General features: G+C 39.5%; 1 protein-coding gene across 1 annotated transcript in view; it reads left to right on the forward strand.

Moving 5' to 3' along the window:
• r (carbamoyl-phosphate synthetase 2, aspartate transcarbamylase, and dihydroorotase rudimentary) overlaps nucleotides 1-12,769 on the forward strand; it is a 1,183,622-nt gene extending 1,170,853 nt beyond the window's left edge. The window contains exons 44-46 of the mRNA XM_070094236.1: nucleotides 1,352-1,498; nucleotides 7,610-7,711; nucleotides 11,375-12,769. Coding sequence (XP_069950337.1) covers nucleotides 1,352-1,498; nucleotides 7,610-7,711; nucleotides 11,375-11,572 — 447 coding nt within the window. The 3' untranslated portion in view covers nucleotides 11,573-12,769. The remainder of the gene's footprint in view (nucleotides 1-1,351; nucleotides 1,499-7,609; nucleotides 7,712-11,374) is intronic.
• Nucleotides 12,770-13,845: the final 1,076 nt, after the last annotated feature.

Genomic DNA, 13,845 nt, shown 5'->3' on the forward strand with positions numbered 1-13,845 from the left:
GCATCATTAGTGCTTTTATTTTTCCTGAATCTAAATTGGCAGGGGTTGAGTATGTTTTGTGCTGTTATAAATGAATATAGTCTCCTGTGCACGAGTTTCTCTAAGATTTTGGATACAATACAGGAAAGTATCAGTTTGGAAATAGGGGAGTTGATGAGTGGAACAGTCTGCCTAGTAGGGTTATCGAGGCTAAAACCTTGGGTAGTTTCAAATTTAGGTTGGATAAATACATGAGAGGGGTTGGATTTGAGTAGGACTTGCACATGGGTAAATAGAATTATCAAACCTTATTTCTTGGGTAGCATTGAAAATTGAGTTGGGCAAATATTTTTTTAGTGGGATGGATTGTGAAGGACCTGTCTAGTATGGGCCAACAGGCCTGCTGCAGTGTTCCTCCTTTCATATGTTCTTATAGGACCTTGGGTAAAGAGATGGGGACTGTAGTGGCAGGCTTCCTTGTGAAGAACATTGTTATGGGCAACTGAAACCATTTCTTCATATCTTCAAACAGAGTTTTGTAGGGAATTATGCCTCTATCAATGTTGTTCATCAACTTCAAAGTCCTCAACATAAATATGAATTTGCAGTTGGGAATTCACAAATGTGTGAAACCCGCAGAAGTTGAAAACGCAAATGTTGAGGGAAACCATTATTATTATTATTATTATTATTATTATTATTATTATTATTATTATTATTATTATTATTATTATTATTATTATTATTATTATTATTATTATTATTATTATTATTATTATTATTATTATTATTATTATTATTATTATTATTATTATTATTATTATTATTATTATTATTATTATTATTATTATTATTATTATGTAAAGTAAAAGGACACAAGTACAGTGGACCCCCGCATAACGAATAAAGAATGCGACCGATTATGTAAGTGTATTTATGTAAGTGCGTTTGTACGTGTATGTTTGGGGGTCTGAAATGGACTAATCTTCTTCACAATATTCCTTATGGGAACAAATTCGGTCACTACTGGCACCTGAACATACTTCTGGAGTGAAAAAATATCGTTAACCGGGGGTCCACTGTACAACTAGTGTGACATTTTATTGTGGCAACGTTTCTTTCTCGAGGAGCTTTGTCAAGCTGTTATGGCTTGACAAAGCTCCTGGAGAGTGACACGTTGCCACAATAAAATTTCACATTAGTTGCACTTGTTTCCTTTTACTTTACATATTGTCAGTAATTCTACCAGCATATGTGCTATTATTATGTATAATGTAGGAACTACTGAATTCTTACATATATTTACGAAACCTGGGATAAATGTGGTTCAAGTGTAGCATCAAACCACTAAAACTGTAAGTTTCATTTTCAGGTTGGTGATCTGAAGCATGGCAGGACAGTACACTCCCTGGCTCGACTTCTGACACTGTACAATGTACAGCTTCGCTATGTTTCACCTCCAGGTCTTGGTATGCCAGACTACATCACTCAGTTTGCAACCTCTCAAGGCATTCACCAGGTTAGTCGAAGAAAACTTTGTTACTTTAGAAGGGCAAACAGATTCTTACTTTTGGTGAATTTCATGAGTTTTATCACTCCTGCAGTATGTCTCATTGCCAGGCTTGTCTGGTGCTTGCCTGCTTTACCAGGCTATTGCTGCTGGCTATATTTTTCACTTTAACACTGGTGGTCAACATTTCCTCCCTTCTCATTGTCTTTATAATAAGTGCTATCTTTCTCATCCTTTTATCCCAGTTTTCTGGGGGAGGGAGATAAGGGAAGGTTCCTCTAGTGTAAGCAAAGCTTCAAGGTAATCCTTAGTCGATAGTCCTCAGTCTTACTGTAGATTTTTATTATATGTAACAAGTAAGAACTTCACTCATGTGGTTACACCAGCATGTTGAAGTTTAACAATACCGCATTTCGTATGCTTTGAAATTGGGTATAAGGGAATGATGGAGAGGAGTGGGAATGTCTGTTTAAATGAAACTCCATTGTATGGAAATGTCCAATGCAGTGGACAAGGTTGTGTGTTTGGGGAGCCTACTGGACATGCACACTACTGCTAGCAAAACACATTCTCCGTGCAGCAGATTTATTCTGTTGCATCGAATATTTGTTCAAGCAAATACACACATTAAAACACTTTACAACATACTACCATATATTAAAACACTGTACAACATATTACCACACATTCAAACACTTTACAACTTACTACCATACATTAAAACTTGACAACATGCTACCATACATTGAAACACTTTACAACGTACTACCATGCAAAGTAAAAGGACACAAGTGCAACTAATGTGACATTTATTGTGGCAACGCTTCGCTCTCCAGGAGCTTTATCAAGCCTCCCTTATTATCAATGCACTAAAAAACAAGGCAGGAGATTTAAGTACCTTACCACCCTTTATATATAAAAAAGTGTCACAAGTGCTATCTCCAATCATTGCAACACTCTTTAACAAATCCATTGAATCCTCCACCTTCCCTACAGTACTCAAAATAGCAAGGGTCACCCCGATCCACAAAGGAGGAGACCAAACAGAGTTGAATAACTATAGGCCAATATCCAACTTACACCCTCTCTCAAAAATCTTTGAAAAACTAATTCATAAACGAATCTACTCCTACCTTATCTCCCAAAACATACTCAACCCCTGCCAATTTGGATTCAGGCCTAATAAAAATACTAATGATGCTCTAGAACATATATACACTGCAATAGAGAAAAAAGAAGTCCCACTGGGGATCTTCATTGACTTACGTAAAGCTTTTGATACAGTTGACCATGACTTGCTCCACGTAAAATTGTACACTATGGTATAAGAGGGCACTCCCTCAAGTCATACCTCAGCAACAGAAGCCAATATGTGTACGCAAATGGGGCAAACTCTTCTGCGATGACCTTCCAAATGCTTCGTCAAACCCACACTATTTGCAGATGACACTACATACACTAGCCAATACTGTAAATACCGAATTACAGAAAATATCTACCTGGATTGACAAAACCTACTTCATTCAGTTTGGTAACAGAGCTACAGATGTCCCTCTTAACATAATGATAAACGGATCACCTATCACAAAGCTCAGACTCAAATTTCATACACATATACAACAAATTTCTAAGAAAATTTCCAAGCCATTACAAACAATACATGGACACAGAGGGTATATAAAGGCTCAGAGTGAGGTGCAATACTAGTGAGGTACCATTTCGATGTTCACTAGTGGTGGTGGTGGTGGTGGTGGTAGTAGTAGTAGTAGTAGTAGTAGTAGTAGTAGTAATAGTAGTGGTGACAAAAGTAATGCAATATGGTAGAGCAATTAATTCGTACATGAGTAAAAGGATATAAAAATAGTTTGGACAAATATAGAGTGGTAAGAGGCAGCTTGTTTCAGTGTTCACTCTCTGTAATGTGCTTTGTGTAGTATAACAGGAGAGACTATGTGATGGCAGGGTTTACTGTTTTCAGGAGGATTCTTGCTAAGACTTCGGAGATGGTGAAGCTGCCATTGTTTTGTTTAATTGTATTCGAAACAGTGATCAGTGCTGATTCGAGGCACTTGCGTCTGCGGAAATTAGTTTCTTTGATCACTAATTGGGCGTCTGAATTTCATGAGATGATTGGTGGAATTTCGGTGTTGTACACAGGCGTTGTTCAAGTTATCGTTCCTACATGTGTAAATGTGTTCATTGAGGCGGGTGTCGAGGTTTCTTGCTGTTTCACCTACGTAAATCTTGTCACAGCCTCCACAGGGTATAGTGTAAACTCTTGCATTGACTGGTTCGTGGTGCTTGGATTTTGTCCTGGTTAGATCCTTTATTGAAGTGCTAGAAGCGATGGCGACTCTGGTGTTAGCTTGTGAAAGTACTTTTGAGACGTTCAGTGCAACCTGGCTGTTGGGAGTGGTGTTGATGCGTGGAGAATTAATGATCTGAAGAGCTCTTTTCTTGCAGTCTTTGATGAAAAAAGAAGGAAAATGTAACTCTGTGATTGTTTGGTGAATGTATGTACATTCCTCGTCAAGAAACTCAGGACTACAAATTCGGTATGCTCTTAGGAAAAACCCGATGATGATGCCTCTTTTTGTCTTGGTATCTTGACTGGAATAGAAGTGTGTGAGATCATTTTTATTGGTGGGTTTCCGATAAACTTGAAATCTTAGGTTGTTGTCTACTTTGTGAATGAGGACGTCGAGGAAAGGTAACTTGTCATTGGACTCTCCTTCTAGTGTAAACTGGATCGCCGGTTCAACTGCGTTGAGCCTTGCCTGAAGATTCCGTACATCAAAACGTTTGGGAGTTATTATGAGGACGTCGTCCACGTAATGTAACCAAGTGACGCTTGAAGGGATGATGTTTGCAAAGTGTTCGGACTCTAGGTGTTCCATGTATAAGTTGGCTAGGACGGCACTGATGGGGGACCCCATTCCCATGCCGTAGGTTTGTTTGTAGAGCTTGTTATTGAAAGAAAAGCAGTTGAAATTAACACAGAGTTTAATCAAGTCAACAAAATCTCCGGGAGGTAGAGGAAGATTAAGATCCTAAACCAGCACACATGTATGGTTTACCAAAGACCCATAAACACAATATTCCTCTCAGACCAATCACGTCAGGAATAGGCAGTGCTCCACACAAACTAGCCGGAGTTCTTGCCAAACATCTTTCCTGCCTTCTGGGGACCATCAGCCCCACTCATCTTAAACACTCAGGCAACCTTCTCAACCGCATCCGTAACCTCTCCATCAGTAACAAGAAACTAAGCAGTTTGGATGTGACTTCCCTCTTCACAAAAGTACCTACCAAAAAAGCCATCGAGGTTCTACGACGTAAAGTCAATCGGGACCTTAATCTTCCTCTACCTCCCGGAGATTTTGTTGACTTGATTGAACTCTGTGTTAATTTCAACTGCTTTTCTTTCAATAACAAGCTCTACAAACAAACCTATGGCATGGGAATGGGGTCCCCCATCAGTGCCGTCCTAGCCAACTTATACATGGAACACCTAGAGTCCGAACACTTTGCAAACATCATCCCTTCAAGCGTCACTTGGTTACGTTACGTGGACGACATCCTCGTAATAACTCCCAAACGTTTTGATGTACGGAATCTTCAGGCAAGGCTCAACGCAGTTGAACCGGCGATCCAGTTTACACTAGAAGGAGAGTCCAATGACAAGTTACCTTTCCTCGACGTCCTCATTCACAAAGTAGACAACAACCTAAGATTTCAAGTTTATCGGAAACCCACCAATAAAAATGATCTCACACACTTCTATTCCAGTCAAGATACCAAGACAAAAAGAGGCATCATCATCGGGTTTTTCCTAAGAACATACCGAATTTGTAGTCCTGAGTTTCTTGACGAGGAATGTACATACATTCACCAAACAATCACAGAGTTACATTTTCCTTCTTTTTTCATCAAAGACTGCAAGAAAAGAGCTCTTCAGATCATTAATTCTCCACGCATCAACACCACTCCCAACAAAGTTATAATTCTTCCCAACAGCCAGGTTGCACTGAACGTCTCAAAAGTACTTTCACAAGCTAACACCAGAGTCGCCATCGCTTCTAGCACTTCAATAAAGGATCTAACGAGGACAAAATCCAAGCACCACGAACCAGTCAATGCAGGAGTTTACACTATACCCTGTGGAGGCTGTGACAAGATTTACGTAGGTGAAACAGCAAGAAACCTTGACATCCGCCTCAATGAACACATTTACTCATGTAGGAACGATAACTTGAACAACGCCTGTGTACAACACCGAAATTCCACCAATCATCAAAGAAACTAATTTCCGCAGACGCAAGTGCCTCGAATCAGCATTGATCGCTGTTTCGAATACAATTAAACAAAACAACGGCAGCTTCACCATCTCCGAAGTCTTAGCAAGAATCCTCCTGAAAACAGTAAACCCTGCCATCACATAGTCTCTCCTGTTATACTACACAAAGCATATTACAGAGAGTGAACACTGAAACAAGCTGTCTCTTTCCACTCTATATTTGTCCAACCTATTTTTATGTTACCCAAGTAATAGCTTTTATATCCTTTTACTCATGTACGAATTAATTGCTCTACCATATTGCATTACTTTTGTCACCACTACTATTACTACTACTACTACTACTACTACTACTACTACCACCACCACCACCACCACCACCACTAGTGAACATCGAAATGGTACCTCACTAGTATTACACCTCACTCTGAGCCTTTATATACCCTCTGTGTCCATGTATTGTTTGTAATGGCTTGATAAAGCTCCTGGAGAGCGAAACATTGCCACAATAAATGTCACATTAGTTGCACTTGTGTCCTTTTACTTTACATATTGTCGGTAATTCTACCAACTTTATTACAACATACTACCATACATTAAAATACTGTACAACGTACTACCATACATTAAAATACTGTACAACGTACTACCATACATTAAAATACTGTACAACATACTACCATACATTAAAACACTGTACAACATACTACCATACATTAAAATACTGTACAACATACTACCATACATTAAAACACTGTACAACATACTACCATACATTAAAACACTGTACAACATACTACCATACATTAAAATACTGTACAACGTACTACCATACATTAAAACGCTTTACAAAGTACTGTCATACATTAAAACCGTTCATAATATGGCACCCCAGATCTCTGCCACCATAAGAAAACTTCCACAACAACACTACACTATGTATTACATTTATGAGGGACGGAGTACTACACCCAAGGAGGGAGTACTTTACCTGGGGAGGCAGTGTTATGAACTATGCAAGAGTGTGTGGTAATGTAGTATGCATTTATAGTCACCACTGCTAGCAAATTTATTTTTTTAACTATCCTCAGTAACCCTTGTTGACCTTCACTCTCTTCAGTCTTCCATGCAAGGGTTGGTCTAACATGAAGGTACATCTTTTATGATGGAAAATTCAGTAATCAGTGTAATGGCTTATTGGATGTATATTTTCCAAGCATTTTCATAACTGCATACAGTACAGCTTGTAAACCTGATCTCTACAGTGTTAATCTTTAGCATAAATATTTCCAAGTTATTGTTTCAACTGGTCAGTTTAGAATTGATTACAGTATATTCAGTTGAGTAGATTGCTCGATTTCTAGCACACTCGGCCCATACACTGAGGTCCATGGTTCGATCCCCAGTAAGGATGGAAACATTAGGACCTGTTTCCTTAAGACACCTGCTGTCAGTAAAATAGGTACCTGGGTGTTAGTCGACTGGTGTGGGTTGCATCCTGGGACAAAATTGACCTTATTTGCCCAAAATGCTCTGCATAACAAAGGGCTTTCTGTATAGCAGTATGTCGTTGATGTCAGGCGTGTATACTCTGTACATGTTCTTGTAGAAATAAAAATTATTATTGTTATTATTATTATTATTATTATTATTGTATCTTTCGTAGCTTACAACTGTTGTGCTGCTCCTTGCTTCTTTGAAAATACATACAGTATATTTTTATTTTCCTTGTCATTAATTCTACATAAATTATTCTACTTTTATAGAAATATACTTTTTGGTTTTATATACTATAATGAAATGTATTTTTCTTCTTTCATCAGGAGGAATTCAACAGTTTAGAAGCAGCACTTCCAGACACGGATGTGTTGTATATGACAAGAATCCAGAAGGAAAGGTTCGTCACTCTTGAAGATTATGAAAGGGTAAGCTCTAATCTTTAATAGTACTGTATACTACTACATTTACAAAATAAATCTCCATTGTGACAGACTTAAGAAATGCAGGACAAAATCCACTGTGTCAGTTGACTTTGATACAGCAGACAAACTTTGTGTAACAAAATTGTCAGTTTTGTTACCATCAGGGCAAAACAATATTATCTCCATCACATTTGACATTACTGGCCACCCTCTCTTCCTATCAAGTAGTCAAATAAAAGGTTTGTTGTATTTTCATATTTTTAACAAGAATGATTTTTAATAGAATATTAATAATTGGTTCTAGATAGTAGACAGCAACCACCCAGGGAGATACTACCATCCTGCTAAGTGAGTGTAAAATGGAAAGCTGTAATTGTTTTACATGATGGTAGGATTGCTGATTTTTTTTCTGTCTCGTAAATATGCAAGATTACAGGTACATCTTGCTACTTCTCCTTACACTTAGGTCACACTACACATATGTGTACAAGCATATACAATGGTACCTCAGGATATGAACTTATTTTGTTCCAGAAGGCTGTTCGAGTACTGATACTGAACAAATTTGTTCCCATAAGGAATAATGTAAATTAGATTAATCCGTTTCAGACCCCCAAAAATACACTTACAAAAGCATTTACATAATTATTCTTGTTTTGAGCTGTTCGTATCCCAAGGTACCACTGTATATACACACCCCTCTGAGTTTTCTTCTATCATCTTACTAGTTCTTGTTCTTGTTTATTTCCGCTTATCTCCATGGGGAAGTGGAACAAAATTCTTCCTCCGTAAGCCATGCATGTTGTAAGAGGTGACTAAAATGCAAAGAACAAGGGGCTAGTAACTCCTCCTCCTGTATATATTGCTAAATTTAAAAGGAAAAACTTTTGTTTTTCCTTTTGGGCCACCCTGCCTCAGTGGGATACAGCAGGTTTGTTGCAAGAAGATTATTATTAATTGGTATTAAATAGCCTTGCTTTAAGGGGCATTCATAATACAGGGTTATACAGTGCATGCAAAAGAAATCTATACATGTCCAATGCAAAAAAAATCTATACATGAGATTTTGGTGCATGCATTTCACTTGCATTTCCACCATAGGAAACATGGGTGGAGCTTGTGTACTGGAGCCCATCTTGCTCCATTGTTCTCCTCCATGCCACACTTCATTCCTCTGCCAGAGCTCAGTGAAGAAGGAGTCCTGCTACCTTGTTCCTCAGTGCCCCTTTTTCACTTGACCATGAACTTTGCCATGCTATATCTCTGCTACAAGTGGTCAGAATGGGTCAAACTAAATGTTCAATTGCAGAGAAGACCCATACACTCACAATGTTAGAGCAAAGCATGTCTGTGATACCCATAGCTGCAGACCTGAAGGTGACGAGAATGGCAATTTACAACCTCTAGAAAGCAGCTGCTGCACTCCCATCTGGGACCGTACCACCAAGGAAGGTGGGCTCTGGGGCCCCCAAAAGGGCTACTCTTTGCACAGACAAGATCCTGAAGAGGGAAGTGCGAAGAAAAGTCTTTTTGGGGGCCCCAGAGCCCACCTTTATGGATGGTATGATGTCAGGTGGGAGTGCGGTAGCTGCTTTCTTGAAGTTGTAAACTGCCATTCTCATCTCCTTCAGGTATGCGGCTATGCATATCACAGACATGCCTTGCTCTAATAGGGTGAGTGCACAGGTCTTCTCTGCAATTGAATATTTAGTTTGACCCATTCTAACCATTTGCAGCAGAGACATAGCTTGGCAAAGTTCATGCTCGAATGAAAAAAGGGACACTGAGGAACAACATAGCAGGCCTCCTTCCTCACCGAGCTCTGGCATGGTGGGGAACAACAGAGCAAGACGGGCTCTAGTACACATGTTCCGCCCACGTTTCCTATGGTGGAAACGCAAGTGAAATGCATGCACCAAAATCTTGTGTATAGATTGTTTTTGCATTGGACATGTATAGATTACCTAGGTAGTAGGTTGGTAGACAGCAACCACCCAGGGAGGTACTACCGTCCTGCCAAGTGAGTATAAAACGAAAGCCTGTAATTGTTTTACATGCTGGTAGGATTGCTGGTGTCCTTTTTTCTGTCTCATAAACATGCAAGATTTCAGGTACGTCTTGCTACTTCTACTTACACTTAGGTCACACTACACATACATGTACAAGCATATATATACACACCCCTCTGGGTTTTCTTCTATTTTCTTTCTAGTTCTTCTTGTTTATTTCCTCTTATCTCCATGGGGAAGTGGAACAGAATTCCTCCGTAAGCCATGCGTGTTGTAAGAGGCGACTAAAATGCCAGGAGCAAGGGGCTAGTAACCCCTTCTCCCATATAAATTACTAAATTTAAAAAGAGAAACTTTAATTTTTCTCTTTGGGCCACCCTGCCTTGGTGGGATACAGCTGGTTTGTTGGAAAAAAAATGTATAGATTTCTTTTGCGTGCACGATATTTAAAAATATATAATTTACCAATGACTTGTATTTCTTTGTATATCTCAGTACATTGCAGTATTACTATTTATGCTCAGTACATTGCAATATTACTCATTTGGGCATAATATACACTCATTGGCCACCTTATTAGGTACACCTGTACATCTTGTTAATGCAAATATCTAATCAGCCAATCACTTAGCAGTTATGGTCAAGAGCTTCATTTGTTCAGACCAAACATCAGACTAGGAAAAAAATTTGATCTAAGTGACTTTGACCATGAAATGATTGTTGGTGCCATACGAACTGGTTTGCTGGTTTGAATATCTCAGAAGCTTCTAATCTCCTGGAATTTTTATGCACAACAGTCTCTAGAGTTTACAGACAATGGTGTGAGCACAAAATGTCCAGTGAGTGACAGTCCTGTGGGTAAAAAGGCCTTGTTAATGAGAGAGGTTAGAGGAGAATGACCAGACTCATTCAAACTGACAGATAGGTGACAGTAACACAACCATGTATTACAACAGTGGTATGCAGAAGAGCATCTCTGAATGCACAACACATCAAACCTTGAAGATGATGGGCTACAGCAGCAGAAGACTACACCATGTTCCACTCCTGGTGCCAAAACTAAAACTGGATAATTAAAGATTGGAAAAATGTCGCATGGTGTGATGACTTGCGAGTTTTGCTGCTGCATGCAGTTGACACTGCAGAATTTGGCATAAACCTCTAGGATGTGGTTGAACAGGTGATTGACAGCATGCATGCAGAATGAACAAATCTGTAGCAGCTGCGTGATGCTATCGTGTCAGCATGGACCACGAAGAATTCAGGCTGTTCTGGGGGCAAAGAGCGAGCCCTACCCAGTACTAGAAGGGTGTATCAAATAAAGTGGCCACTGAGTATATACAGTATTTAGGGTACATGGGAGAAATTACAATAAAATGAGTGACTGGAAATATTTAAAAAAACATACCATAGTGAAAAAATAAACAGGAAAACCTGAGCACTTTCATGTGGTTACACACATCTTCAGAGGAAGAAGCAAGAAAAACACTTAGTAACATATAAATGTGCTTCTCTTTCTTCTCCTTCATACTCAGAAAATATTTGTAAGCACATTAAAGGACTCGTGTTTTCCTCTTTATTTTCAGTCTGTGGTATTTTTTTTATGTAGAGTACACATGTATATTCTTATGCAAGAGTTATTTTTAACAATCCCTAGGCATGTGGTCACTTCATAGTTACTCCTCACCTGATGACTCGTGCCAAGCGCCGTATGATTGTTCTCCATCCATTGCCCAGGAACCAGGAAATCTCAACAGAATTTGACACTGACCCTAGAGCTGCTTACTTTCGCCAGGCTGAGGGAGGAATGTATGTTAGAATGGCTTTACTTGCCATGGTTCTTGGAAAGTGTTGATCATATTATGCACTTTAGTAACTTAATATCAAATTTTAATAAGTTCAGTTCAGTAAGATCAGTATATGGGAACATGGTATTATTGTTATAACTTTGAACCATCAGTGCTAATTAATTTTCAAGCAGACATTAAAAGCATTTATATATAAAATTTAAAGCTGTTATATCTGATCAGTTGTGTAAAACTTAGGCTGGAAAGGTCACTCCTCCAAACAAACATTACAGAAGTTTAACTGTAGCTTTGTGGACTATGTTAGTTGAATATAAAAAGTTCTTGTTCTTTACTAGAGGTGGGGAGGGGGATTGTTAGCAAAATATTATATACAAATTGTAAGGCTAAGGACCATACTTATATTGGCCAGAACATTTTTCCTATAATGACTTCATCAGTGAAGGTTCTGAGTGTATGGAAGCTTGGATAGAGGAAATGTTTGATAATGCAGCTCACTGTTTAATCTGCAACTTGAAAACAAGTTGGATTTTTTAAATAAATGTTGTTTCTCTCATCTGGCAGAAAACAGCATTGTTTTTAGTGCAAGTTTTTATATGCAATTAATGTTGATCAATGTCCAGTCTCCTTATTTGTCCCACATTATCAGGTTACCTATACAGTTGTTTATATAAACCATACTTGATAAAATCCTCATGGTAAAACTAACATTACCAGATGAATCTAATGTATAACAAGAGCATGTATGTTCTGGTATTAAAACACTGATGTTTTCTGCCATGCAAGACAATCACAACATTCATTCAAAGAATTAGAAACCTGGTTTCAAATCAAATACTTAGATTAAAAAAAATATTAAACCATAAGTTTCATCAGCAACAAAATTTTAATGTGTGTTCCATAGTAACCAATGAATGCTGTCGACACATCAGGAGATTATATGATCACAGTTTGTGACTATCCCTTGGCCTGCCTGAGGAGGTCCTTGCATAGAATGAAATGTTTCAGCCAATCAGGTCTCTGGTTACATGTTTCTTCAGAATTATACACACCTCCCTTGAGGGGACAAAAATTCTTTAGTTTCTCATATTTTGATAATGAACAAATTTAAAATACACAGTATAAGGATAATGGCAATACAGTATAGTTTTGTGAAATCAAAAATAAAATAATACAACACACATGACTGAGGTAAGTGATTCAGTCTTATTGTACTAGACTACCAAATGCAACACCTCACAATATAAGCTGCGTTTCATTTCTCATCTTTAATATATGTTATATATACATGTATTATATCCTTAAGTTCCCAGTCTTTTGAAAGTAAAATCATTTCATTACATCCAGTGCCCAAAGAAAAGATCCTCTTCAGAATTATTATATTAAGCACTAAACCTGAAAGGGTCATACAGCATTGCAGGTAGGTATGTTTGAAAGGAATGTACAAAGGTGATGAGGGAGTGAAGGACAGGAGTGTGCAAAGGCAGAGGCTAGTGGGGGCACAGGAGAGTGCAAAGACAGAGGTTAGTGGGGGTGCAGGAGAGTGCAAAGACAGAGGTTAGTGGGGGCACAGGAGAGTGCAAAGACAGAGGTTAGTGGGGGCACAGGAGAGTGCAAAGACAGAGGTTAGTGGGGGTGCAGGAGAGTGCAAAGACAGAGGTTAGTGGGGGCACAGGAGAGTGCAAAGACAGAGGTTAGTGGGGGTGCAGGAGAGTGCAAAGGCAGAGGCTAGTGGGGGCACAGGAGAGTGCAAAGACAGAGGTTAGTGGGGGTGCAGGAGAGTGCAAAGGCAGAGGCTAGTGGGGGCACAGGAGAGTGCAAAGACAGAGGTTAGTGGGGGTGCAGGAGAGTGCAAAGACAGAGGTTAGTGGGGGTGCAGGAGAGTGCAAAGACAGAGGTTAGTGGGGGCACAGGAGAGTGCAAAGACAGAGGTTAGTGGGGGTGCAGGAGAGTGCAAAGACAGAGGTTAGTGGGGGCACAGGAGAGTGCAAAGACAGAGGTTAGTGGGGGTGCAGGAGAGTGCAAAGACAGAGGTTAGTGGGGGCACAGGAGAGTGCAAAGACAGAGGTTAGTGGGGGTGCAGGAGAGTGCAAAGGCAGAGGCTAGTGGGGGCACAGGAGAGTGCAAAGACAGAGGTTAGTGGGGGTGCAGGAGAGTGCAAAGGCAGAGGCTAGTGGGGGCACAGGAGAGTGCAAAGACAGAGGTTAGTGGGGGTGCAGGAGAGTGCAAAGACAGAGGTTAGTGGGGGTGCAGGAGAGTGCAAAGGCAGAGGTTAGTGGGGGCACAGGAGAGTGCAAAGACAGAGGTTAGTGGGGGTGCAGGA

This window comes from Cherax quadricarinatus, chromosome 45, assembly GCF_038502225.1.
Source record: "Cherax quadricarinatus isolate ZL_2023a chromosome 45, ASM3850222v1, whole genome shotgun sequence".
NCBI lineage: Eukaryota > Metazoa > Arthropoda > Malacostraca > Decapoda > Parastacidae > Cherax > Cherax quadricarinatus.